Source organism: Ipomoea nil, unplaced genomic scaffold, assembly GCF_001879475.1.
Source record: "Ipomoea nil cultivar Tokyo-kokei standard unplaced genomic scaffold, Asagao_1.1 scaffold3338, whole genome shotgun sequence".
NCBI classification, from domain to species: Eukaryota; Viridiplantae; Streptophyta; class Magnoliopsida; order Solanales; family Convolvulaceae; genus Ipomoea; species Ipomoea nil.
In genome coordinates, this window is record NW_017619766.1 from 86,913 (window position 1) to 111,073 (window position 24,161).

Below are 24,161 nucleotides of genomic sequence, written 5' to 3' on the forward strand. Positions count from 1 at the left end.
TTGTTGTGAACTAAGACTATAAGGAAGAAAGTAATGTTGAAAGGAGACATTTGTCCTCCCACTTAACGCCCTTTTGACACTAGTAAGACGACTTTTGGTCGATTTAAAGAAAGAACAAGTGTTTTTTTAGTACTACTGACTCTACTTTCTCAATCTAATTAAAGCACAAAGAATCAATACCACCTCCACTAAGGCTCAAACACATGACCTCCCATATAGGAGAACCACGTCATGTTACTAGACTACAAGATCATTGACCAGGAATGTGATTTATGAACGCACTTACTTATTAATTTGATTTCATTATAGAATGAACGTGATGTATGACTTATCCAAACAGGTGTTCTGATATCCTCTTGTGAAATGGAAGTTTAGGGAGTTTTTCATCCCCAATCACATTCAACATGTATATTTTCATGTCTAGCTTCTTTGATCTAAGCACAGATCTCACTACAGATCATGTATTCTTATTCTCCTCATTTCTCCATTAATTATACCTCTGTTTGCTAACTACAACAAAACTTCTACCAACAAGATCTTTCAAGTATTCTATAGCTACTTCCTCCACATTCAAATGCTTATCAGTCCTCAAAAATCCCTCTAACGCCCACAACCTAACCAAATTCTTCACATGGATCTCATAATCTTCTCCAAAAACTCCAAAATAAAGAAAACAAGCTTTTAAGTGATGCGGTAATTGGTTGTAACTCAAATATAGCATTCTTGAACATGCATCATCAGTGGCGGATCCAGAAATTTTGTCCAGTGGGGGTAAAACATTACATTTTAAAAAACAATGAAACACTTAAGAAATATAGTCATAAATAATTAAATATTATTAGATATAGACGAAAAATAAAACTCATTAAAATTTTATAAAAATACTCATAAGAAAATATGAAGCATAACTAATTTGATAAAATAATTCAAATAAAAAAATACATTATAAATTACACATCTCATTATTAATATAAAAAAAGCTTTATATATATATATATATATATATATATATATATATATATATATATATATATATATATATATATATATTAAAAAAGTTGTTAAAAAGCCAAAATAGAAGGGATTCAAAAGAAAGCATATATTGTTGAACAATAAGGGACTCAAACCCCAAGACCCTTCACAGCATAAAACGCGCGCCTTGCTAACTCGCCTAACTTGTATATTGTTTACTTTTATCTGTTTTCATATATTTATATCTATAACATATATATACATACATATATACATACAAGGACTATATACGGGGTGGGGTGGGGTGAGTGGGGGCAGCTGACCCCATTGCCCCCATTGTAGGTCCGCCCCTGTGCATCATTAGAATTGCCAATTACATATTACTCACATTCTCTGCAAAATTCTTACACTTTTCCAACTCTTCTGTCTTGGAAAGAAGACTATCTACTATCGTAATAGTTAGAGGTAATCCTTTACATTTTTTTACTATGTCTCTACCAAGTTGCGCAAACTCAAAAGGGAATTCATTTTTACCAAGCACATTGCAATAGAGATTCTAACTTTCATTGGCATTTAAGAAAGGTATGTTACGTTAATGATAGAGTTACCTGAACTTGTATATTCAACCACCCCTCTGAGCCGAGAAGTCAATAGTATACTGCTCCCATTGTTATCATCTAGAAAGCATCTTTAATTTGCACACTATCCCAAGCAGTACTGCTCCATTTATCATCCATCACAATTAAATACCTCTGTTCCTTCAAGTGTTTTCACAAACTTTCTTCTAATTGGTGTTGGTTATTTCTATGTACATCACCTGATGCTGCAATGACAATCAATTACGTACATCACCTGATGCTGCAATGACAATCAATTACGCATCGGAGCATTTGTTCCACATTATACTCTTGAGGTACAAGAACCCATGCTTGCTTGTCAAAAATGAGAAATAATTGATGGATCTTTATAAACTTTTCGAGCTAAGGTGGTCTTGCATATTCCTCCCATGCCAACGGTTGATACAACTTGTAACTGCTAAGCAGATTGTTGCCTAAGCTTATCCAATATCTTCTTGAACGTCAAACTTTGAAGCATTTTTGGAAAATTTACTCACAGTAATGTCTCTCCCATTCTAGATCAGGTTGTGAAGATGCTGAGCCAAGGAGTAGTCCTCTTCATCAAATCCAGCCAAGGAGTTAAACGTCGTCAGTGATTCTTTCATTATGTGATGAACCCTTTGTGAGCTAGCTTGTATTTACTTTTAATCTTAATCAACTTCTTCTTGAGGGAATCAGTCCGATTAGTGCTTGATTGAAGATCAATTAACTAGCAAATATTAAGTACAACAGGACAGTAAACTTATACAAATATTAAGAACGCATCAGGAACCTTCATAAAAGAGTCAAATTAGAAGAATGCACTTCATGACCCTCAGAAGATATAAAAACAGTTATAGTAGAAGTTCATCAAACTGAGACAAAGACCAATACACTACTAGTAAAACACGTACTCAATATTCACAATTCAACTAATCATTAACCACCATGACTTCTTATTCACCAACTATGCCAACCTTATAAATACTCCAGGAAAGTTAACAGACTCAGATGCCCATTTATCAAGTGAAAAAAAAAAAAAAAAAAATCTTTGAGGGATATCAAAATAACACGTAGTATTAGTGCAACAAGCTTCACTGTCAAAAACCATGTGGTTTACAATGCTAAGAATTAATACATTTATAATAGCATAAGGCTCATGACCACATAATACAACACGAATTAATTCCCTAGTAAAATCTGTACAACTTCACTTGACTACAACCCAAAAAAAAAAAAACAGATTTCCATCAGCAACTTCTTCTGAGAAACAGAAACCATTGCAGTTTACCAAAATATATAACAGTATGATTTGCAACAGAGTATATGTTCTGCCAATTCAAATACCTGGCTAATCCACATTAAACAAATGCAAAAACCACTATGCAGCCATCCATTCATCACTCTCTTCCTCCTCATCCCATTCTTCCTCTGAGTTGTTTTCACCTTCCGTCTGCAATCGATAAATTAAAGTAAAAATGAAAAAAGGTGAACACACAACAGTTAGATAAGTAAGTAAATATGAGATAGAGAAAAATGAGATAGAAGTTAGAGAAAACAGATCAGATGATTATCCATTGCAACCATCAGTCATGAAGAATTCAAGTACCATGAAGTGCATGTTAAATGGTCACACATATATTAGAGGGATAGAAAGAGACCATAATATTTTCCGAACGAACAAGGAGGGCATTTCCATAGTTATTGTATTGCTCTTCTTGAATCAACTTTGAGGAAGCCAGAACGGAATCCCAACAGCAGTTTAACTGAATCAATGCTAGTGTGGCGATATTGGCAAAACCACTAGGGATATCTCGCAAATACATGCATTCACGTAACTCTAAACATTCTAGCGAAGGGAAATGGTCACCCACAGCATTCCAATGTTCCAAAGATGTACCTTCAATTACCAATCTTTTCAATTGACGGAACCCTTCCTCGGATGGTTCCCACATTCTGTCTTCGCTAGCAATAGCATGTATTAGTTTTAGAACCTCTAGATTCGGCAACATACCAATAAGCTTCATATCACTCCATGCCATATTAGTCGAGAAGAATTTGAGCTTCTTAAGATTTGGTAGAAAACCAGTTGACCACGGGATGCCGCTACATGGAATATGGTTGAGATTATGCCACCCTCTGATGCTTAGCTCCTCAAGCTGCCCCAAGTGCACAAAATTATAAAAACAATCTAGATTCTTTTCATTGTATCCACCAAAAATTCCCAATTTTTTTAAATTTGGAATCCTTGTAAACAAATCCTTTGTACAAAGCTTAGAATCCAACCAAGATATATTCTCTAAGTGTCTATAAACAACTGACGAAGTTTCTAATGAAAGAATTCGTTCAATGCAAAAATTCCTTAATAGTGGCATTTTCCTAATTCCAGATGCCCCAGAGGAACTCAATGTAACATGAGCTCCACGAACAATAAAGCTTTGCATATTCCAATGCTCAAAGAGCTCTAAATAAAAAAAATCCGGAAGCATCTAGTGAATAGCTCAAAGCTAAGTATCTCAAATGAATAAGATTTGCAAGTGCATTTAGTACCCTATATCTATAGGAAAGTAGACCTTCTATGTCTACTACTCTTAGTAGTTTGAAGTTTGGAAATAGACGTTCCACATCTACAAAGTAATCAGAGTAAACAACATAAGGACAATGTAAGGAATGTGATTTGTGAAAGCACTTTGTCAAAGCAAGTAGATGAAAAGCTGATGTATCACTTATCCAACGACAAGAGCTTTTCATCTTGTAAAATGAAAATTTTTCATCTCCAGTGACATCCAATAGACTTTCACGTCGAGCTTCTCTCAAACACAAATCACGCAACAGGTCATGTATTCTTATTGTCTTCATTTTCCCATTGTAGCTCCGTTTGCTAACAAAAACAAGACTTCTATCAACAAGATCTTGCAAGCATTCCATGGCCACTTCCTCCATATTTCGATGCTCCTCTGCCCTCAAAAATCCCTCAGCCGCCCACAACCTAACCAACTTCTTCACATGGATCTCATAGTCCTTAGGAAAAAACTCCAAAATATAGAAAACAAGCTTTCAAGTGGTGTGGTAATTGGTTGTAACTCAAATATAGTATTCTGGAACATGCATCATTAGAATCACCATTTACAAATCTACTCACATTTTCTGCAACATAACTCCACTTTTCCACTGCATCCTGTGTCTTGGAGAGAAGACTAGCTACTACAATAATAGCTAGAGGTAATCCATTACATTTCTTCACTATGTCTCTACCAATTTGCTCAAACACCGAAAGAAATTCCGTTTTACCAAACACATTGCAGTAGAGATTCCAACTTTTATTGGTATCTAAGAAAGGCATGTTAACGGTGGAGGAATTTGCATATTCAGCCACCTCCCTGAGGCGAGAAGTCAATAGTATCCGGCTTCCATTATTATCATCTGGAAAGCATCTTTGCACACTATCCCAAGCAGTAGTGCTCCATATATCATCCATCACTATCAAATATCTCTGATCCTTCAAGTGTTTACGCAGACTTTCTGCTAAGTTGTCATTTCTTTGTTCATGGAAAACATTGCTCTGCTTAGGGAGTTCATCATTTGATGCTGCAATAACACAACCAATAAGGCGTTGGAGCATTTGTTCCACATTATACTCTTGAGATACAGTAATCCATGCTCGTTTGTCAAAATGAGAAGTAATTGATGGATGTTCATAAACTTTCCGAGCTAAAGTGGTTTTGCCTATTCCTCCCATGCCAACAATTGAAACAATTTGAAGCTGCTTAGCTGATTGTTGCCTGAGCTTATCCAATATCAGCATGAACTCCTTTTCATATCCGACCATTCTAATATCAAACTTTGAAGAATTTTTAGAAAATTTACTCACAGTAATATTCTCGCGTTCTAGATCAGGCTGTGATGATGTTGAACCATGGAGTAGTCCTCTTCGTCGCATCCTTTCATCTTGTGATGGACCCTTTGCAAGCTGCTTTTCACTTTTAATCTTAATCAACTTTTTCTTGAGGTAATCAGTCTGTGTTACTGCTTGATTGAAGATTCCCCGAAGCCTGAGGAGGGAAGCCTTTATACGAAGACGCTTCCACCAACCCTTTGCTAGATAAATGGTACTCAACTCCATCTCAATTCTTTCTTCGGCTTTGAACATTACATCTCTGATCTGGGCCTCTAAACCTTTCATCGCCGAATTATCATTAGCGATCTCAGATTTCTCAAGAATTTCTTGGAGGATACCAAGATTTTCATGGAGAGAAATTATTTCTTGTTTGTTTTCAAGAGGCAAGGGTGGTTGGGATTGCAGGAACTGTAGATGTAGAGTTCCCATAAGGGACGTTACAGCAGCATAAGCCATTTTCGTGCCTGCGCTAAGGTGATTACAGAAGTACTAGTACTAGAAGAAAAATCAAAGGGGTGTGATAGAATTTAGATAGAAGTTCGTTTGAATTGTCAACGCTACAGTCTAATGATAAATCAAAGATTTTGTAGTAAGAAAATATTATATATACTCCCAATTTTTATTTCAACACATAAAATTTTAACGTACAAACTTGTATTGGACTTTATATGAAAAAAGTAGCATATCCGTGCTCCACATCAAAGAGTAAAATTTAGGAGTATAATTTGAGCGTCTATATAGTAGAACTCTTTTAGTAAAATGATAAATACAATGGAGTATAACTTTCACAGTGTATAAATTTTATTGAGTAAAAAAAATTAATTAATGAATTAAAATAATGGTTCACTTTATTGTTTAAATTAATTAAAGAATGACACCTTAGTTAAGAGTAGAAAATGAAATATATTCCTTGATTTTTTATTTCTTTTTAAGACTTATTGTGAAAACAATCTAATCATTTAAAAGACGTCGGCTAACCAAGAAAGTTTTAGAGAGAAAAAAATACAAATCTGTGTGAAAATTTGTCAATCGTTATATCATGCACCAGGGCGCACAATGCGCATTGGTCCAAAACAACAATGTTTCTATAAGTTGGTGGGAAGTTGACGCGACGGACACCGTTCAGTCTATCTAATCTCGTTATAATTTTTTTAACACTTGTGTTTATATGTATTATGTATTATGTTAGATTATGTGTATTATATTAAGAGTTTATGTGTATTCTGTTATATGATTTGGTACATACAAAACAGATGATTTTTTTTTAAAAAAATTAACGGCAGACTACAATGCATTGTGCACCCTAGTGCACGATATAATTTGCCAAAATTTGCCAGCCAAATCATACACGTAGAGTAAAAATAAAAAATAAAAAAATAAAAAGTAAAAGAAAAAAATATAAGAAAATTAACTAACAATTCTATGATCCATCAACTCAAAACGTCAAAAAGTAAGGATGTTTTTATGATTTTATCCAATTAAGTCTTAGACTTTCGAGATGATTTGGTTCAAGTTATATAACATAGTAAAGAGAATGTAAAAATAAAAATAAAAAATAAAAAAATAAAAGGAATGTAATATTCCAAAAATTATATCCATGTGTAACTATGTTTAGTTTAGAGTTAATTCCAGCAATAGTCCCCTGAGTATGGTGATTTTCCATAATTGGTCCTGGACTTTTAATTTGGACAATTTAACCACCCGACTATTAAAATCTTTCCAATTGTAGTCCTTCCGTTAAATTGGAGTTAAGTGAAAGTTAATTTGAGGGGTAAAAGCGTCATTTCCCCTGAATTCATCATCATCACCGCACGCTGTTCTGTCACTTCTGTCCAGCAGGCAGCGAGGAGAGGGGAAAGCGGCGACGGCGAGGGAATCCGACGGGTTCTCGACTTTCTTTCCTCTTTCCACTCTCCCGTCTGTCTTCATTCATGTGTTCCTTCACAAGCGCAGAAACAATTTTCAGTGTTGTTATCACATCTCTAGCCACCTAAGAACTGGGAATATGTCTGAAATGTTTGGAGTGCCAAACCACTGTGCGACGCCTGTCAAGGCATCGAAAAACTTTGAAGCTTTATCTGACATAAGATCTACCAAATCGTGAGAGAGAAATAGGTTTCCCAACAAGTTAAATGTTGCGAGGAAAGAAAAGTGTGCTACATGAACCCCACTTCCTCCCTGCATAGAATTCGCTTTGAAGCTGCTTGGCGTCTGACTGGATAGATTCCCCTGCAGAATCGCGTCGGAAGCTGCTTGCATGGGAGTTTGAGTGATTGGAGTGGCGGCTTGTGCTTCCTGATTAGTACAGTGTTGTCGACGCCGGAGAGTGCAGCGGCGTAGGTGCTGTGTCTGTGCTTGATGGATTGAGCTATGGAAGGTGCGAAAGGGAGCAATGATGTGTGGTGTTATTCATTGAAACAGAATGTCCAGAACCTTACTCATACAAAGAGAATACAGCCAATATATACAAGAAGGAAGGAGGGAAAAAGAGCAGTTATAACAAATCAGATATGAACATTTACATTACTTCCCTCTACGTATTTTGCCTTGGTGTTGCTTGGCTCTGTTATTTCTATCCATTGGAGCATATCACCAATGCATTTTCTCCTTACAGGCACTGTTTTATTAATCCTCTTATGCACGAACAATTCCACCGTGCATATCCTCCTTCCAGGTGAGTAGAAAGACCAATCCCGGGATCAGGAAGATGGCAGACCAAACCAAGCACTTCCATTCCCACTCAATCTCTTAAAGGTTTTGAGGTTTTGCAATTTGCAGGTCACTCAAATTCTTGTTGTTCATTTAAAGTAGTGTAGCTACCCTGGTCTCTAGGAACTGTCCATTCTTGTTTCACTTTTAACAGACATCTTGATACAATTGTGGTGTAGCAGCTGATCGGAGCTCCATCACTTCTACAAATCTCGTTGCAGACACTTGGATAGGAAATCACGGCATAATATCGATGACTGAATTAGGAACTGAGGCAACTTGTCGGAGTAACTGATTCGGTAGAGTTTACGGCGTCGCGGTCCTCCCATGTTTACTTTCTGGTGATCATCTCAATGACGGTGCAGCCGTGCGACCAGACGTCGGATTCCGGTCCCTAATACTCCTCGCGGATGACCTCCGATGCCATCCACAGTGAACTCCCATGTGGCGGCACAGCCTTATCCCGCCGTTGGACCAAAATCCGTCAGCTTGGCAAGGTCGACCGGCAGCGAGCGCGCGGTGATGATGATTTCCACGTATACAACACGGGAATGAAAGATGAAATATACCTGAGTAAGGGAAATGACGCTTTTACCCCTCAAATTAACATTCACTTAACTCCAATCTAACGAAAGGACCACAATTGGAAAGATTTTAATAGTCGGGTGGTTAAATTGTCCAAATTAAAAGTCAAGGACTAATTTTGGAAAATCACCATACTCAAGGGACCATTGCTGGAATTAACTCTTTAGTTTATGTTATCTTATTTTTCCAAAGGAATATAGCATTTTTCAAGAAATACAACATACCATCCACGTAAGATTTTGAAGGTAATGTGATTTCCTTACTATTTGTAGGTTATCTAACATTATCATGGATATTAACAAATTTTCCTTTTTTATTTCTAATTATTATAAAATATATATTTTATGTTAGCTTGTTATATGTATTATATTTAATTATTTTTAGAATTATATATTTTATTTTATTTTTTATTACATCATGTTAGCTTATAAAATAAATTTGTTTCTCAAGATCAAGATTTTAGTTAATTATATTTAAATCATGCATGTAAGTATATATGATATCATTATCTTATTTATTTATTTTAATTTAAAATTTTATTAAAATATATAAAAATATGTTAAGAGTATTAAAAGTAAAAAATTTATATATAACATAAAAGATAACCCCTAAACTAAATAGATTTACTATACTAATAAGAGTCCAAGAGAGTTAGACCTATAATAGGTAGAAAAAATGGCGGTCAAATTTTTTAATCAAATGAATGGCTCAGATTGATCAAATTTTAATTTTTCCAAGATTTCCTAATTTATCCTTAATGAATATGATTATCCGTTAACTTTTCCGTTAAATATTATATCGTTAACTTACTCATTGATTTCAATAAGAAAGGTCTTAGGTTCGAACCTCATCCCAATCAAAGTTGGCATAACTCTATTTTACTCTTATTAAATTAAACAATAATTTAGTAGCTACAACAAAAAATAACACATATGCGTGGATACGTTTGAAGCCTGAATCATGAATGAGGAAACGCTCTCTAGCCAACGGTTGGAGGAGGATCGCGATCTGCTTGAGCGAAGCACGAAGAAGGCCAAAACCACCTTCGGTGAGGTGGTAGACACCTCGATGGATCTTACGACGGGATTCTCTGCGGAAGTCGATGCTGTTTTGGAGACACCAATTGAGGACATGGGGGCGCCAGTGGCGCCACTGACCATGCAGGTACCAGGTGAGAGGGAAACGTCGAACCCACTAACAATTCCCGTTGTTTCTCAGGTTCCGGAGGTCGCAAGGCGGACCTACGCCCAAACCATGACAGGCCAGTCGGAGGAGACGCCGGGGGACGTAGATGCGGAGGAAGACGAGGACCAGGAGGAAATGTCGGACGAGGAGGATGATGATCCGCTATGCCCAACAATACGTCTGTCGAAGGCGGAGATTAGACAGATCAGGACGCCATGGAGGTTGGCGATTATCGTCAAAGTTATGGGTAGATCGATCGGGTACACGTACTTACTGCGCCGGCTGACGTCCATGTGGAAACCGAAGGGAAAGATGGAGCTAATCGCGATTGATAACGGGTACTTCATAGTGCGGTTTGGAGCGGTAGAAGACCTGGAACATGCATGCCATGTTTGAGGGTCCATGGATGGTCATGGACCATTATCTGATCGTCAAACCATGGATGCCGGACTTCGATCCGTTCTCAGACGTCACAGAAAAGGTCCTAGTATGGGTAAGAATTCCTTGTCTACCTGCTGAGTACTATAGTCTAATCTTTCTCAGGAAATTGGGGAACAGGGTGGGAAGAACGATCCGAGTGGATCAAGCCACAAGCATGATGTCACGAGGGATGTTCGCCCGAATATGCGTTGAAGTTGATATATCAAAGCCATTGATTTCGAAGTTCAAGTATAAGGGACGTGTGAGATCGGTGGCTTATGAGGGCATCCATTTGGTGTGTTTCAAATATGGTATTTACGGACATACACCTGATGATTGCCCCAAAGCAGTCAGACCTGCGAATGCATGCGATGATGCTCCAAACAGAGAGACGGAATGCAAAGGCTCAGGGGAATCACGTGGAGTTATAATCGGAGCAGAACTGTTTGGCGCATGGATGATTGCGCCAGGGCGAAAAAGCAGAAATGGGGGTCGAAAACATGAGAAATCCAACCGGGGAGTTGAAGAAGGGAGACAGGCGGCGATGCATGGCCAGACCCAATTTGCTCAAGCTACCAGATTTGCGGCCTTGGCAGAAGGGGAGGAAGACCGGGACGCTGAGGGGGGGCCTGTTGGGGCAGAGCAGGAGATGGTGGAGAAGCCGGAAAGCAGCTTAGATCCGCGGCAGAGGTCTCACGTAGAGAGGACGGAGGGGAATGTTATGAGGAGACCGAATGTGGTTGTGGTAGAGAAACAGATCCAGAATGCACCACCTGTAGTGCGTAGACCGCGAGAAAATGCTGAAGCCTCGACCACCAGTTCTCAGCGTGTAAATGGAGGGGGTTCTCGGAGGGCGGCGGAGGCGGACGAGCATGTTGTTGTTAGAGGCGAGCAAGGTGGCTTAATTGTCCACTCTGCAAGAGTGGGGGTCGGGGATGAGGCAACCGACCTCCCTTCTCCGGTCTGGCAACACATAAAGGAACACCATACGGACCCGCCAATATGCTACGACAATGAAGGAGATGCGGTGATGGAGATAGACGGGGACCAAATGCCACAAGAGGGTGATGAGGCCAGTATCGGCCTTTGAGGTTTGGATGGTTTTGTCTTCGCCTTTTGATTATGTAATCCCGTTTGGATTTCTGTTTGTTTTTTTCTTATCCTTTAAGTTATGTTTATGGATTTGTTGACATGGAATTGCCAAGGGGCGAGTGGACGGGCGGTCCACCGTGCCCTAAAATTTTTATTGCAGACTTATAAGCCGAGCATCCTAGGTCTTTTTGAACCGAAAGTTTCCGGGGTTCAGGCCAATAATATCTGTTCGAAGCTCGAATTTTCAGACTGGATTCGCGTGGAAGCTGTGGGCTTCAGCGGGGGTATCTGGGTCCTCTGGAAGGAACCAATACATATCCATATTTTGTTTACTCATCCACAGTTCATTTTGTTATAGGTGACCCAGAGCGGGCAACCACCATGGGTGTTTGCGCCGGTATACGCGAGTCCGGCCCATCATCTGAGGCGCCGGCTTTGGAGAGATTTGTCCCAGTCAAAACGGGGCCCGCAGGGCCCTTGGATGGTGGCTGGGGACTTTAATTCCGTTATCACGAGAGATGAAACAAACAATTATGTCTCCTTTTCTGCCCAAAGAAGCTCGGACTTTGTTAACTGGATCAATGAAGAGGGTTTTGTTGACATGGGCTACTCGGGACCAAAATTAACCTGGGTCAAACATGAAACCACAGATGGGGCAAAGGGGGCCAGACTAGATCGGGCGATGTGTAATCTTGAATGGCGCGGCCGGTACCCAGAAGCTGTGGTGGAACACTTACCTCGTGTTGCCTCGGACCATGCGCCTCTATTAATTCGACTCTATGGGAGGCAGTGTTCTAATAGACTAAATTTCTTTCATTTCCAGGCTGCTTGGATTACACACCAGGACTTGCAACAGGTAGTCGGAAGAATCTGGATCCCCGAAGAAAACTTGGCAGATAATGTACGGCGGGTAGCGGACGGTCTCAGTAGTTGGAACAGGGATGTGTTTGGAAATGTGTACACGCGCAAAAGAAGCTTGCGTAAACTCGAGAGGAACCTGCAAACACAACTAGAAGAAACCCTTTACCAGGAAGAACTTATGTGGTACCAGCGGTCCAGAGAAGAATGGATAAAGTCGGGGGACAGAAACACAAAATTTTACCATGCTGCGGCCACAGTGCGAAAATCACGTATCAAGATTTCGGGGCTGAATGATGACAACGGGATGTGGATGCCAGATGGTAATGAGTTGCGGGATCATGTCAGGACCTTCTTTTTAAATCTTTTCACCGAGCCCACCGACGGAGTAGACGTTTCAAGCATTGGCGACACCTTCCCACGCATTGGCCAGACGACTTGGAGGGTGTTTAATAGAGAAGTTTCAAAGGAGGAAGTTTACACAGCAGTTTTCGACATGAAACCTTTCAAGGCTCCGGGCCCGGACGGCCTACCAGCGGGTTTTTATCAACATACGTGGGAAGTTACTGGGGACAGTATCTTCAAGCTAGTCAGGGACGCCCTTAGTACTGGCAGGCTCTCGGAAGGAGTGAACGACACCCTAGTTGCGCTAATACCAAAAGTGCAGGTCCCTGAGACGGTCAAGCAGTTCAGGCCTATCAGTCTTTGTAACGTGAGCTACAAGATTCTAACAAGACAATTACAAATAGGTTGAAGAGGATTCTACCCCAAGTCGTAGGGCCATACCAAAGCTCCTTTGTACCAGCGCGCCAAATCTCGGACAATGTGATTGTGTACCAGGAAGTAATTCATACCATGCGTGAGGCCCGGGGGAAAAAAGGTCTATATGGCTATTAAATTAGACCTAGAGAAGGCCTATGTCCGCCTGTCTTGGGCGTTTATTAAGGACACTCTGAAACGGGTAGGCTTTAATGATATTTGGATTAATGTTATAATGACTTGCATTTCTTCGTCCAGGTTGGCAATAATTTGGAACGGAGACCGATTGGAACAGTTCACACCAACGAGGGGTATTCGTCAAAGCGACGCAATGTCCCCGATTATCTTTGTTTTGTGTATGGAACGGCTCAGCCACCTAATTGCGTCAAAGGTGAATAATAAGGTTTGGAAAGGTATCAAATTGGCCCCATCTGGGCCCATTTTATCTCACCTCTGTTTTGCAGATGACATGGTCCTTTTTACCGAGGCGACATACGAGCAAGTGGAAGTGGTCCAGGAATGTTTAAAGTCCTTTTGTGAAGCTTCGGGGCAGAAAGTTAGTCTTACTAAATCACAAGTATTTTTTTCGAAAAATACTCCTCTCTGAGTTGCACAAGAAATAGCCGCAAAGTTGGGTATCGCAGAAACGAAAGACCTGGGGAGATATCTTGGTGTGCCTTCTTTGCATGGCCGGGTAACATGCAATACTTATGCGGGCCTTTTAGATCGGATTTCTGCCAGACTGGAAGGATGGAAAGCAAAGACTCTCTCGCTAGCCGGGCGTGTCACTTTGGCAAAATCAGTACTGAAGGCCATCCCGATTTACACTATGCAAACGGCAGCTCTCCCTAAGGGTGTCTGTTCGGAGATTGAGAAAAGGACCAGGCGCTTCATATGGGGCCGCGATGAACAATCCGGGAGCAACAAGATGATTCTGGTGGCCTGGGACACAATCACTACGGATAAAACATGTGGAGGTTTGGGCTTGAGGAAATTGCAGACCATGAATGAGGCTTGTATGATGAAACTTTGCTGGAGGCTAAAAACGGAACCTAATGCGCTCTGGGAAAAAACGCTTATTACGAAATATCACCATAGTTCTGGCTCACACCTGGACACCACACGTAGAAGAAATACTTCCAACGCCTGGAAAGGTATAAGCGCGGCTAGAGAAACCTTAGAGAGTGGGCTCACGCATGTTGTTCGCAATGGAAAATCGACTCGTTTTTGGATGGACCCCTGTCTTACACCAAAACCTCTATATGAAAAGTTATGTGGCACCCTGAGCCTCCCAGATCTTTACGCGAACGTGGAAGATTACTGGGACAAGGTAAGAGGCTGGAAATGGGAGAAGTTACAGAGATCTCTTCCCACTGAAGAAATGGAGCGCCTCGCCGGTTTCTGCCTAGCGGATGAGAACATTCCAGACGGGTGGGGCTGGAGTCCAGATCCTCGGGGGTATTTCTCGATTAAATCAGCATATGGGTGGGCGGATACTTCTGTAAGACAGGAAGTTGACAAAGTTTGGGGTCTTATTTGGGCGTTAAGAGTTCCGGCAAGAATCTGGATGTTTATCTGACTGGTTAAGCATGGGAGAATCTTAACAAATTTTGAACGCACTAGGAGACACATCACTTCTAATGAATGTTGTTATATTTGTGCAGGACAGCGAGAAGACTTGGATCACCTATTTCGACGCTGTGACGCCGCGAACCGTATTTGGAAACAGTCTCTACAGCGACGAACGGAGGAGGCATGCGCAACCTCGACTGAGAAAGCTGGCTTACGATGAACCTGCAGGGGGATTGTAAGCAAGGCTTTGGGGACGGATGGCCAGAGCGGTTTGGAGTCAGACTTTGGTGGCTGTGGAAATGGTGAAACGAGGCGGTTTTTAATGGCACCTTTTTGCCATTCGACCAGAAAATGGACTGGCTACGGAGATGCGATGGTGAGATAGCCGCGACTTTTGAAGGGAGAAGCTGGCCGATGCTGAGGCACAATCGGGGAGACGAAGCCATTTTGACGTGGGTGAAACCAGACGAGGGATGGTTAAAATTAAATACGGATGGCAGTTGCAAGAGTGACGGCCAGGCAAGCTGCGGAGGTGTCCTTCGAGATAATCACGGTAACTGGTGTAGAGGCTTCATCTACAAAATTGGTAGATGTTCGAGTGCAATGGCGGAAGCGTGGGGCATCCTACAAGGCTTGCGCATGGCTAAGGACTACGGTGTGCGACGAATAATCCTAGAATGCGACTCAAAGTTGTTAGTGGAGGAGCTAAGGGCGGGTGATGACGGGCAGATTCAACACAATAATATTGTTCGTCGGTGTGTTAAAGAAACGAAGAGGTTCACAGAAGTGAAAATTATGCATATTTACAGAGAACAGAATCAACTCGCTGACAAGTTGGCGAAGTGGGCTACGATGCATCAGTTTGGCTATCACTTACTCGATTTTCCGCCGAGGGAGATTGAGGAGTTGGTTGCCCTTGACAGGATGGGAGCTTCGTCGATCAGACGAATCTCACAACAACGATCTGTTACTGTTATCTAGTTTCTTAGATGGGTATCCCCCTCTTCACTGATCAAAAAAAAAAAAAAAAAACACATATGCATTTCTTTAATTTAGAATTATGTGTCTACAATGTCTTTATTTAAAACAAATTTATTCATTATCAATAAATTAAATAAGAGAAATAATTTCATTAGTTATATTGTCTTTATTTTTCTCCAATATAAAAATTCTTTACATTCAAATTCATCAATTGATTATATTCGCTACGTTGTCCCTACAATGTCTTTATTAAAAAAAATATTCATTATCAATAAATTAATTAAGAGAAATAATGTTATTAGTTATATTGTCTTTATATTTCTCCAATGTAAAAATTCTTTACATTCAAATTCATTAATTGATTATATTCACTAAATTGTCTATTATCTTTTTTGTGCACTATTTTTTTAATTATATATCAAAGTTATAATACAAAATAATGTTATATATTTATTTACCAAGTATTTTATTATTACCATGAAAAAATTAAAAATATATATAATTAATAAAGTCAATCATATTAACTACTTGAGGAATTTGTTGACAAAGAGAGTATTCAAATCACACAACAAATTGAAGTGAGAACTACCTCGCAATGTCCTTGTTTGACAATCAGCAGTTAGCGAATTATATTAGCGGATTTGACCAGCGAATTATATCAACGGTTGGTAAAAAGATATTTGAAAAAATTAGCTGTTTAGATTAACATGTAAAATGACCTAAGGTAATACATATATTTAATTATAATAATAATAATAATAATAATAATAATAATAATAATAATAATAATAATAATTATTATTATTATTATTATTATTATTATTATTATTATTATTATTATTATTATATTAATTGTTTAAAAAAATAAAAAAAATATAATTAATCCAATCATATTAACTACTTGGGGGATTTATTAACAAAAAGAGTATTCAAATGACACAACAAATTGAAGTGGGAAACTAACTCGCAATATCCTTGTTTGGCAATCTGTTAGCTCTTAAATATTAGTATATATTTAATATTTTATGCCCTAATTTTTATTTTCTCTCCCTTATGTCCCGTATTTGGTTTCAACTATACCTATACAATTATTTTATTGACAATTATAATCAATCTTGACTATATCATCTTGCATTTGTAAACTTAGAATTACCTATTTAAATACACAAATTCAACATTTAATTATCTATGCATAAACAATTCCAATATAATCTTACCTTGATATACTTTAAAGTACATATTTAAAAAAAAATTAAAAAACATTGGGCATTATCCCAATCGCGCAATGCGCGTAAAAAACTAGTTTATATTATATACCTTAATTTTCCTTCTTTGTTGTCCACCTTGGGTTGCAACTTGCAACCTCCTACTTTTGCTGCCAAATGGTAGCTTTTGTATTTTTTTTTTTAAAGAAGAATTTAATGCATTAAATCATCAGACAAACAGTGAACAAGAAAAAAGGGTGGAATGTCAATTCATTCCTGACAACCTGACATAGAAACGGCTTCCCGAGCAACAGTGTGGGCAGCACGATTCGCAGATCGCTTAAGAACATCTGGGATAGTAACGTGCCTTGTAGACACGCGTCACCAAAGACGCAGGCCTCGTGATTAGCCGCCAAGCTTGTTTGCCCAAAAAATCCAAATTTGTGACACCCGTATTTTCCTAAAATAAATTATAGTCCCGATATTAAATATTTTTATTAGATGTGAATCATGTGATACCCCGTATTTTCCTAAAATAAATTATAGTCCCGATATTAAATATTTTTATTAAAAATATTTATATATCTATTTTGTAAAATGGGCTCGGATCTATTTAGTATTGTGAACCTGTATCTTTGTACCCCAAATACTCTGAGCCCAAAATGGTTTTAAATCCTAAAAGCCTAGTAATCATCTTTAAGCCCAAAATGTATGTAATGGGTATATGTATATGTAACCCAAAAACTGAATGCCTTGTCCAATTCCTAATCCTAAGCCCAATATATGTATACTGGCAAATTATGTTGTGCATCCGTATGCACCATGCATGGTGCATACGAATGCAAAAACGACGTCGTTTTATTAAAAAGGTGCGTCTCACTTTAAAAAAAAAAAAATCAATTTCGATTCCCAACAACAACATTATATTGTGCAAATATTTCCTGACAGTATCTCCTTCACAAACACCTAGAACCTCCACCACGTCATTTCTTGTTTGGTGCGGCACATTAGAAAATGAATTCATTTATTTTAGTATTATTTATATAAGGAAAAATATATTAATTTATTATTGTAATTTGAAAGTGAGATAATATATTATTGCAAAGATGTAGATAAAACAACAAAAGAATTGTAAATTTAATGATGTGGAGGTAGAATCCACTTTTAAAAGTGAGAAAGAATTTCAGGGAATCTATATCTATATCTATATCTATATCTATATATATATATATATATATATATATATATATATATATATATATATATATATATATATATATAAAAGTAAAATCCTCCTAACAAATTTTTCCCCCAAAACTTTTGTAGTAAAACTTATTTGGTATGTAAACGTCAAATGGAAATTAAATAAATAATAATAATAATAATAATAATAATAATAATAATATAATAATAATAATAATAATAATAATAATAATAATAATAATAATAATAATAATAATAATAATGATGATGTTATTACCTTAAATAAATAAATTATTATACTTTCCTTTTGAATTAGTATTTTCTACCTATAAATACAAGGGCTTCTTCAATCAAAGAATCTCAAACTCATCTCTCTGCTTTCTTTTTGTATGAATTTTCTACATTTTTAACTATATTCTCACGTACTTCAATATGTTTTGCAGTTTATATCGTCTGGTATGAGTTTGAAGATACTTAAGGAGGCTCTGCTTCAACAAAAGGAAATTGAGGAGGAAGAGCATTTGTAACAGAACCCTATTGGTTTAGTTTTTATGGAAGATTGTAGAGATGCGATCGAGGATGATAAAGACTGTAATTTTGATAATTTTATCAGATTTTCTGAAACATAGAGTTAGTATGTTGATTTCGAGATTTGTACATGCCATTCAAGTTTCTATGTTTTTTTTTTTTTTAACAAGCATAGTTCATTTTACAGTATTTTTATAATTTATATATATATATATATATATATATATATATATATATATATATATATATATATATATATATATATATATATATATCACAACTTGAGTAGAGTGTTTGTTTAACCTATTAAAAATCTCGCTATATTTGTTTTTTTTTCTAAATTTTTGTAAAACACAAAACTAATGATTATTTAAAAAGAAGAAATAAATAACAAATACAATTTCAGATTCAGATTTTGTGTTACTCCATTCACATATTAGTATAAATTCTTTAAAAAAGTAATAAAATAAAATACAAAGGAAATATAAAATTTTAACCAAAAATTTAATTAGAGAAACCTCCCAAAAAATCCACGTTGTACTGAACCCAAATAAAAAAATACTGACAATGGCACAATCATAAGGATCAAAGGGAACAATGGAAGACCCAAAAATCCAGACATCATTGATGTATCGAACGGTGATGAGAGACTCAGAAATAGGAATATCATTATGAATGAAAACGAAGATTTTCTTGACACCCGAATTTAGTTTAAGGAGAAGTTTACTATTGAGTACAAATGTTTCCTCAATGGATTTTGTATGTTCATATAGAGTGTATTTATACACCATGGATGAGTTCAAAATGGCACAATATTGAAATTATAAAATGGTAAGAGATCTCAAAAAAAGGTAAAACTTTCAAATTTTCAGTTAATACAAAAAATGTTATAATCGCCGAAAAAATATATCTTTAACTTTAGACAAAAATTAAAAATAAAATCATAAACAATTTTAATAATTGACTATTTCATTTCTATGTTTCTTGAAAAATGATGGGCATGAACAAGCTGACTCATCGTGAAATATAGTAATTAATGAATTACCATTAAAATTAGTATAGTAATGAAACAATTATCATTTGTATGTTGACATTTTTCCCCGTTTATTACCATTCAAATGTTTGATACCAAAAATTATACTATATAAACACAAAATATGCATATATGGTAAATATGCAATTTATATATATATGCCCCTAAGTTTTGGAGATAAACTTGGTTAGGAGGATTTTACTTTTAATTATATATAGAATATAGATATAGATTATTCTCATAATTTTTCTTTCCTTCTTTTGTGTTATTATTATGGTAATTTTATGGTAATGTATTTAAATATTGGAAGAAAACAAATGTTATAATTAATGAAATTATTGTAGTAATTGCAACAATATTTGGTAATTATAATTAATATAATTAATGAAATTGAGAAATATATGATTTCTTCCGTAGAAATATTTGTGACAATTTCATTAAATTATAATTAATAAAATATGAAATATAATTAAAGAAATAAAATTATAAAATTAACAAAACATGAATATTTATAATTTTTTTTAATATACATACATATACTCTTTAAATTTCTAAATATAATTTTTTAAGTATAAATCTATCAATATAAATTATAATTAATGAAATTATATTATAGGACTTTCCTATATACATATTAATAAATATTATGTGTATATACAAAGTATTATACAATCATAGAGAAAATTTCAATTTTGGTCATACGACTATAGGGGTCTTGTTAATTTGCACACCTAACTTTCAAAAGTATCAATTTAGCACCTTGAGTATGTAATTTTTCTCAATTTTGGTCATTCCGATCAATTTACCGGTCAAATTCGACCGGAAAAAGTCATAGGCACAAAAATGGGGGGCAATTTAGTCTTTTCCTGATCGGCTCCTTATTGACCGGACCGTGTTCTTGAACCGGTTCATCAATCTCCTAATTTCTTTGTTCTACTCAATCTCCTAATTTCTTTCACAACCCTAAAGCGAACAGCATAGACGAACGAAGGTGAAGACGAAGGAAGTTGAACACAACGACGAATGGCTATGTCGTCTTCTGGCAGTGGAATGGGTAATGCGTCCAATACTCTCGAAGCAAGTAAGATTTACTTAGTGTTGTAAAAATTACTCTGAAATTGGAGCCTTTCGCACTATTCTGTTTTTCAGAGTATTTCTTGTGTGTATGTGAGTAGAGTATATAGTGTAAAGTAGCAATGGTGATATTCTCTCTGACTGGGCTTTATATATGTTGAGAAGATGACATGTGAGGACCATTTTATTTGTATATTTGTGTTATATTAAGGACATATTATGAGAAAGTTGCTTGTGGGGTTTATCTTTTTGGGGGGGACCACTGTGGGTATCTTTTTCTTGAAATGTCATGTGCATATATTGAAGTTTGTAGTCTAGTAATACTGACATATGCTTTTGCTTTATGTTTTACTGTCTTGGTGCTTTCCAAAAGATAAACTTGGCCTCTTTGAAATTGCTCTATTTCACAATGGAATTATAAATAGGCAAGGTGAAGTGAAGTATTTGGGGGGTGATGTAGAATTATATGAACGTGTGGATGCTAAGGAAATCTGTATACAGTTCTTCAAGGATAAGATAAAAGCTCTAGGGTATTCTGAAATAGGAGCCAACATTTATGATTTTACAACTGAAAGCTTGAATTTACTTCAAACTGACTTTGATGTTGCAAACTGTCTAATCAATGCACACAAAGAGGGGAAAATATTAGAGATATGGGTAGAAACAGTGGATGCTACTGATTTTATTGAAACAGAAATAGATTTCTTTGAATCTGAGGGTGAATGGGACAGTGACTTTGAGCTTGAGGTTGAGCGTTTAAACAAAGATGAGAAGTGTGGTGATGGTAGTACTGATGAGGAAGATGGTAAGGGTGAGAAGGCTGTGTTTAAATCTGAGAGAAACAGGAACAGGAACAGAAACAGAAACATAAAGATTGAAAGTGATGTTGAAGATGGTAATGGTGGCATGGTTGAGCTGGAGCCTGACAGGAACAGGAATATAAACATAAAGATTGAAAGTGATGTTGAAGATGGTAATGGTGTCATGGTTGAGCTAGAGCCTGACAGAAACAAAAACACAACTGATTTTGATGAGATCAACTTCTCTGATGATGCCTCATTAGTGAATTCTGACAATGATGAAGATAATAAGTGGACTATTTTTAGACCTGCCACTGACATGCAAGATCCACAGTTTACACTAGGCATGACTTTTGCATCCAAGCAACAATTCAGAGAAGCAATTAGAAACTATGGTTTAAAAAATGGGAAAGATATTAGAACTCTTAGAAATGATAACCAGAGGGTTATAGTTGAGTGTTCACAACATGGTTGTCCTTGGAGAATAGGACTGAGGAAAGTACAGAACTCTTTGTCTTGGAGGATTCTAAACATGGTGGATGTGCATGAAGGTTGCTGTTGGGTTTGGGAGAACTCTTTAGTCAAGGCAAGTGTTGTTGCAAAGAGGTGGTGTAAGGAATTAAAAGACCATCCTGAATGGATGATGAAAAAATTCAGGGATAAGGTGAGCAGTGAAGAGGGTTTCTATCTTAGTAATCAACAAGCCTATAGGGCAATTTGGAAGGCTAAGAAACAAAGACTAGGTGATGATGAAGACAACTTCAAGAAGATTTGGAACTACCATGATGAAATCATAAGGACAAACCCACACACCACTTGTATTGTCAAGGACAGAGATTTGGTTGATGGATCTGGGCAGAAGAGATTTTTAAGGATGTACATGTGCTGGGATGCTAGCAAACAAGGCTTTAAGCATTGTAGACCCCTCATAGGAGTGGATGGATGTCACTTGAGATGTTCTACAGGTGGGATGTTACTCACTGCTGTCTGTGTGGATGCTAATGACTGCATCTTTCCCCTTGCATATGCTATTGTAGAAGGTGAGAACAAAGAGTCTTGGAGTTGGTTTCTAAGACTGCTCAAGGATGATTTGCAGATTTTAGACCACTGTGAGAAGGATTTCTGTTTTATAAGTGATAAACAAAAGGGCTTAATTCCAGCTTTTGTGGCAGTCTTACCTGGAGTAGAGCACAGATTTTGTGTGAGGCACCTACATTCCAATATGAAAGTGGCAGGGTTTCAAGGCAGAGCACTGAAGGATAATCTGTGGGCTTGTGCTAGGGCAACAACTATGACAACATTCAGTACTGCTTTAAGCAAATTTAGGGAATTAGATGAAGAAGCATATCAATGGTTAGGTGATAAGGATCCTAAGGAATGGTCTAGATCCCACTTCTCAACAGTTAGCCATTCGGACATGTTGGTGAACAATATTTGTGAGTCATGGAATTCAGCTTTACTTGGGGCAAGGGAGAAGCCTATTATTGACTGTCTTGAGACAATCAGAAAAATGTTAATGGCCAAATTCTTCGAACAAAGACAAAAGGCAGCTGGGTGGAACTCAGTTATTTGTCTAAAAATTGTTGGAAAAATGAAGCAAATTGAGAAGCAAGCTGCTAGATATATGGCTACCCAGTGTGATTTTTTTAAGTTTGAAGTCCAACATTTGTATGGAGACCAACAAGAGGTGGACTTGGAGAACAAAAAATGCTCTTGTAGGAAGTGGGATCTCACTGGCCTTCCATGCAAGCATGCTGTGTGTGCTATTTGGAAAAAGAATGGCAATGCAGCAGTTTATGACTTTGTACATCCATGTTACTCAAAGGAGACTTATCTGAAAATATACAAGGCCTCAATTAACCCTATGGCTGGTCCAGATGAGTGGCCAATCAGTGGCCAATCTCCTCTACTGCCCCCTATCTATTCTGCCAAGGTTGGGAGGCCTAAGAAGCTAAGGAAGAAATCTGTGGGTGAGGATGAGCCTGAGAGGCCAAAGTTGAGTGTGGATGGAGTATATGTCTCAAGAAAGCATATACAATTTCACTGCTCCCTTTGTAAGCAAGCTGGACACAATTCAAGGAGATGTCCATCTAATCCAAAGCAAAAGGTAATTTTTTGTTTACAGTATTTTAATATATTGGGGATTTGTAACTAACAGTATTATATTGTTTTATGAAGCCAAAGAAGAAGGTGATTTATTCCACTAAACAAATCCCCATCCACATCACTAAGCAGCAGGGAGTGAGTCAAGAGGTTGGGCAGCAGGAGCATAGAGTGAGTCAGCAGCATGGACTTAATGAAGAGGTTGGGCAGCAGCAGCACCATGGAATCAGTCAAGAGGTTGAAACTCCTGTGCATCAACAGGTTGAAGCTCCTGTGCATCAACAGGTTGAAGCACCATGGAATCATGGAGGCAATGAAGGTCTTGGGGAGCAGCCTACAGTGAGCAAAAAGAAGATCACAAAGAAAAGGGAATCCAACCGTAAGAAACCATATTATACGAGGAGCAAGACAACGATGAAGTCCAAATTTTTTGGAAACAGTGATGAGCCAATCAACTTAGACTAGACTGACTGATGTACTACTTTTGTTTTTTGATCACTGAACATAAGCCTTAACTCATCTACTACTGTTGATTACTTTTTGATATTTTTGGATAAGTGATTATAAACCTTACCTGTTCTTGGAATT

General features: G+C 37.3%; 2 protein-coding genes across 4 annotated transcripts; one reads left to right on the forward strand and one right to left on the reverse strand.

The window, feature by feature from the left end:
- Positions 1 to 2,647: 2,647 nt before the first annotated feature.
- On the reverse strand, positions 2,648 to 5,936 carry LOC109170759 (putative late blight resistance protein homolog R1B-17). 3 transcript variants are annotated; one of them, XM_019319914.1, is made up of 3 exons: positions 5,151 to 5,936; positions 3,230 to 5,105; positions 2,648 to 3,021 (listed from the first exon to the last, which is right to left on the reverse strand). In XM_019319914.1, exons 1-2 carry the CDS (start codon positions 5,920 to 5,922, stop codon positions 4,591 to 4,593), a joined length of 1,287 nt encoding a protein of 428 aa, XP_019175459.1. In that variant the 5' UTR covers positions 5,923 to 5,936; the 3' UTR covers positions 2,648 to 3,021; positions 3,230 to 4,590. The 3 variants fall into 3 exon arrangements, with proteins under 3 accessions (XP_019175459.1, XP_019175458.1, XP_019175457.1); XM_019319913.1 differs by having other exon boundaries at positions 2,648 to 2,786; positions 2,916 to 3,021; positions 3,230 to 5,936; XM_019319912.1 differs by having other exon boundaries at positions 3,230 to 5,936.
- Positions 5,937 to 11,938: 6,002 nt separating this feature from the next.
- LOC109170754 lies at positions 11,939 to 14,885 on the forward strand. Its single transcript, XM_019319907.1, has 4 exons — positions 11,939 to 13,027; positions 13,333 to 13,465; positions 13,692 to 14,629; positions 14,739 to 14,885. The coding sequence occupies exons 1-4, from the start codon at positions 11,939 to 11,941 to the stop codon at positions 14,883 to 14,885; spliced, it is 2,307 nt and encodes a 768-aa protein (XP_019175452.1).
- Positions 14,886 to 24,161: the final 9,276 nt, after the last annotated feature.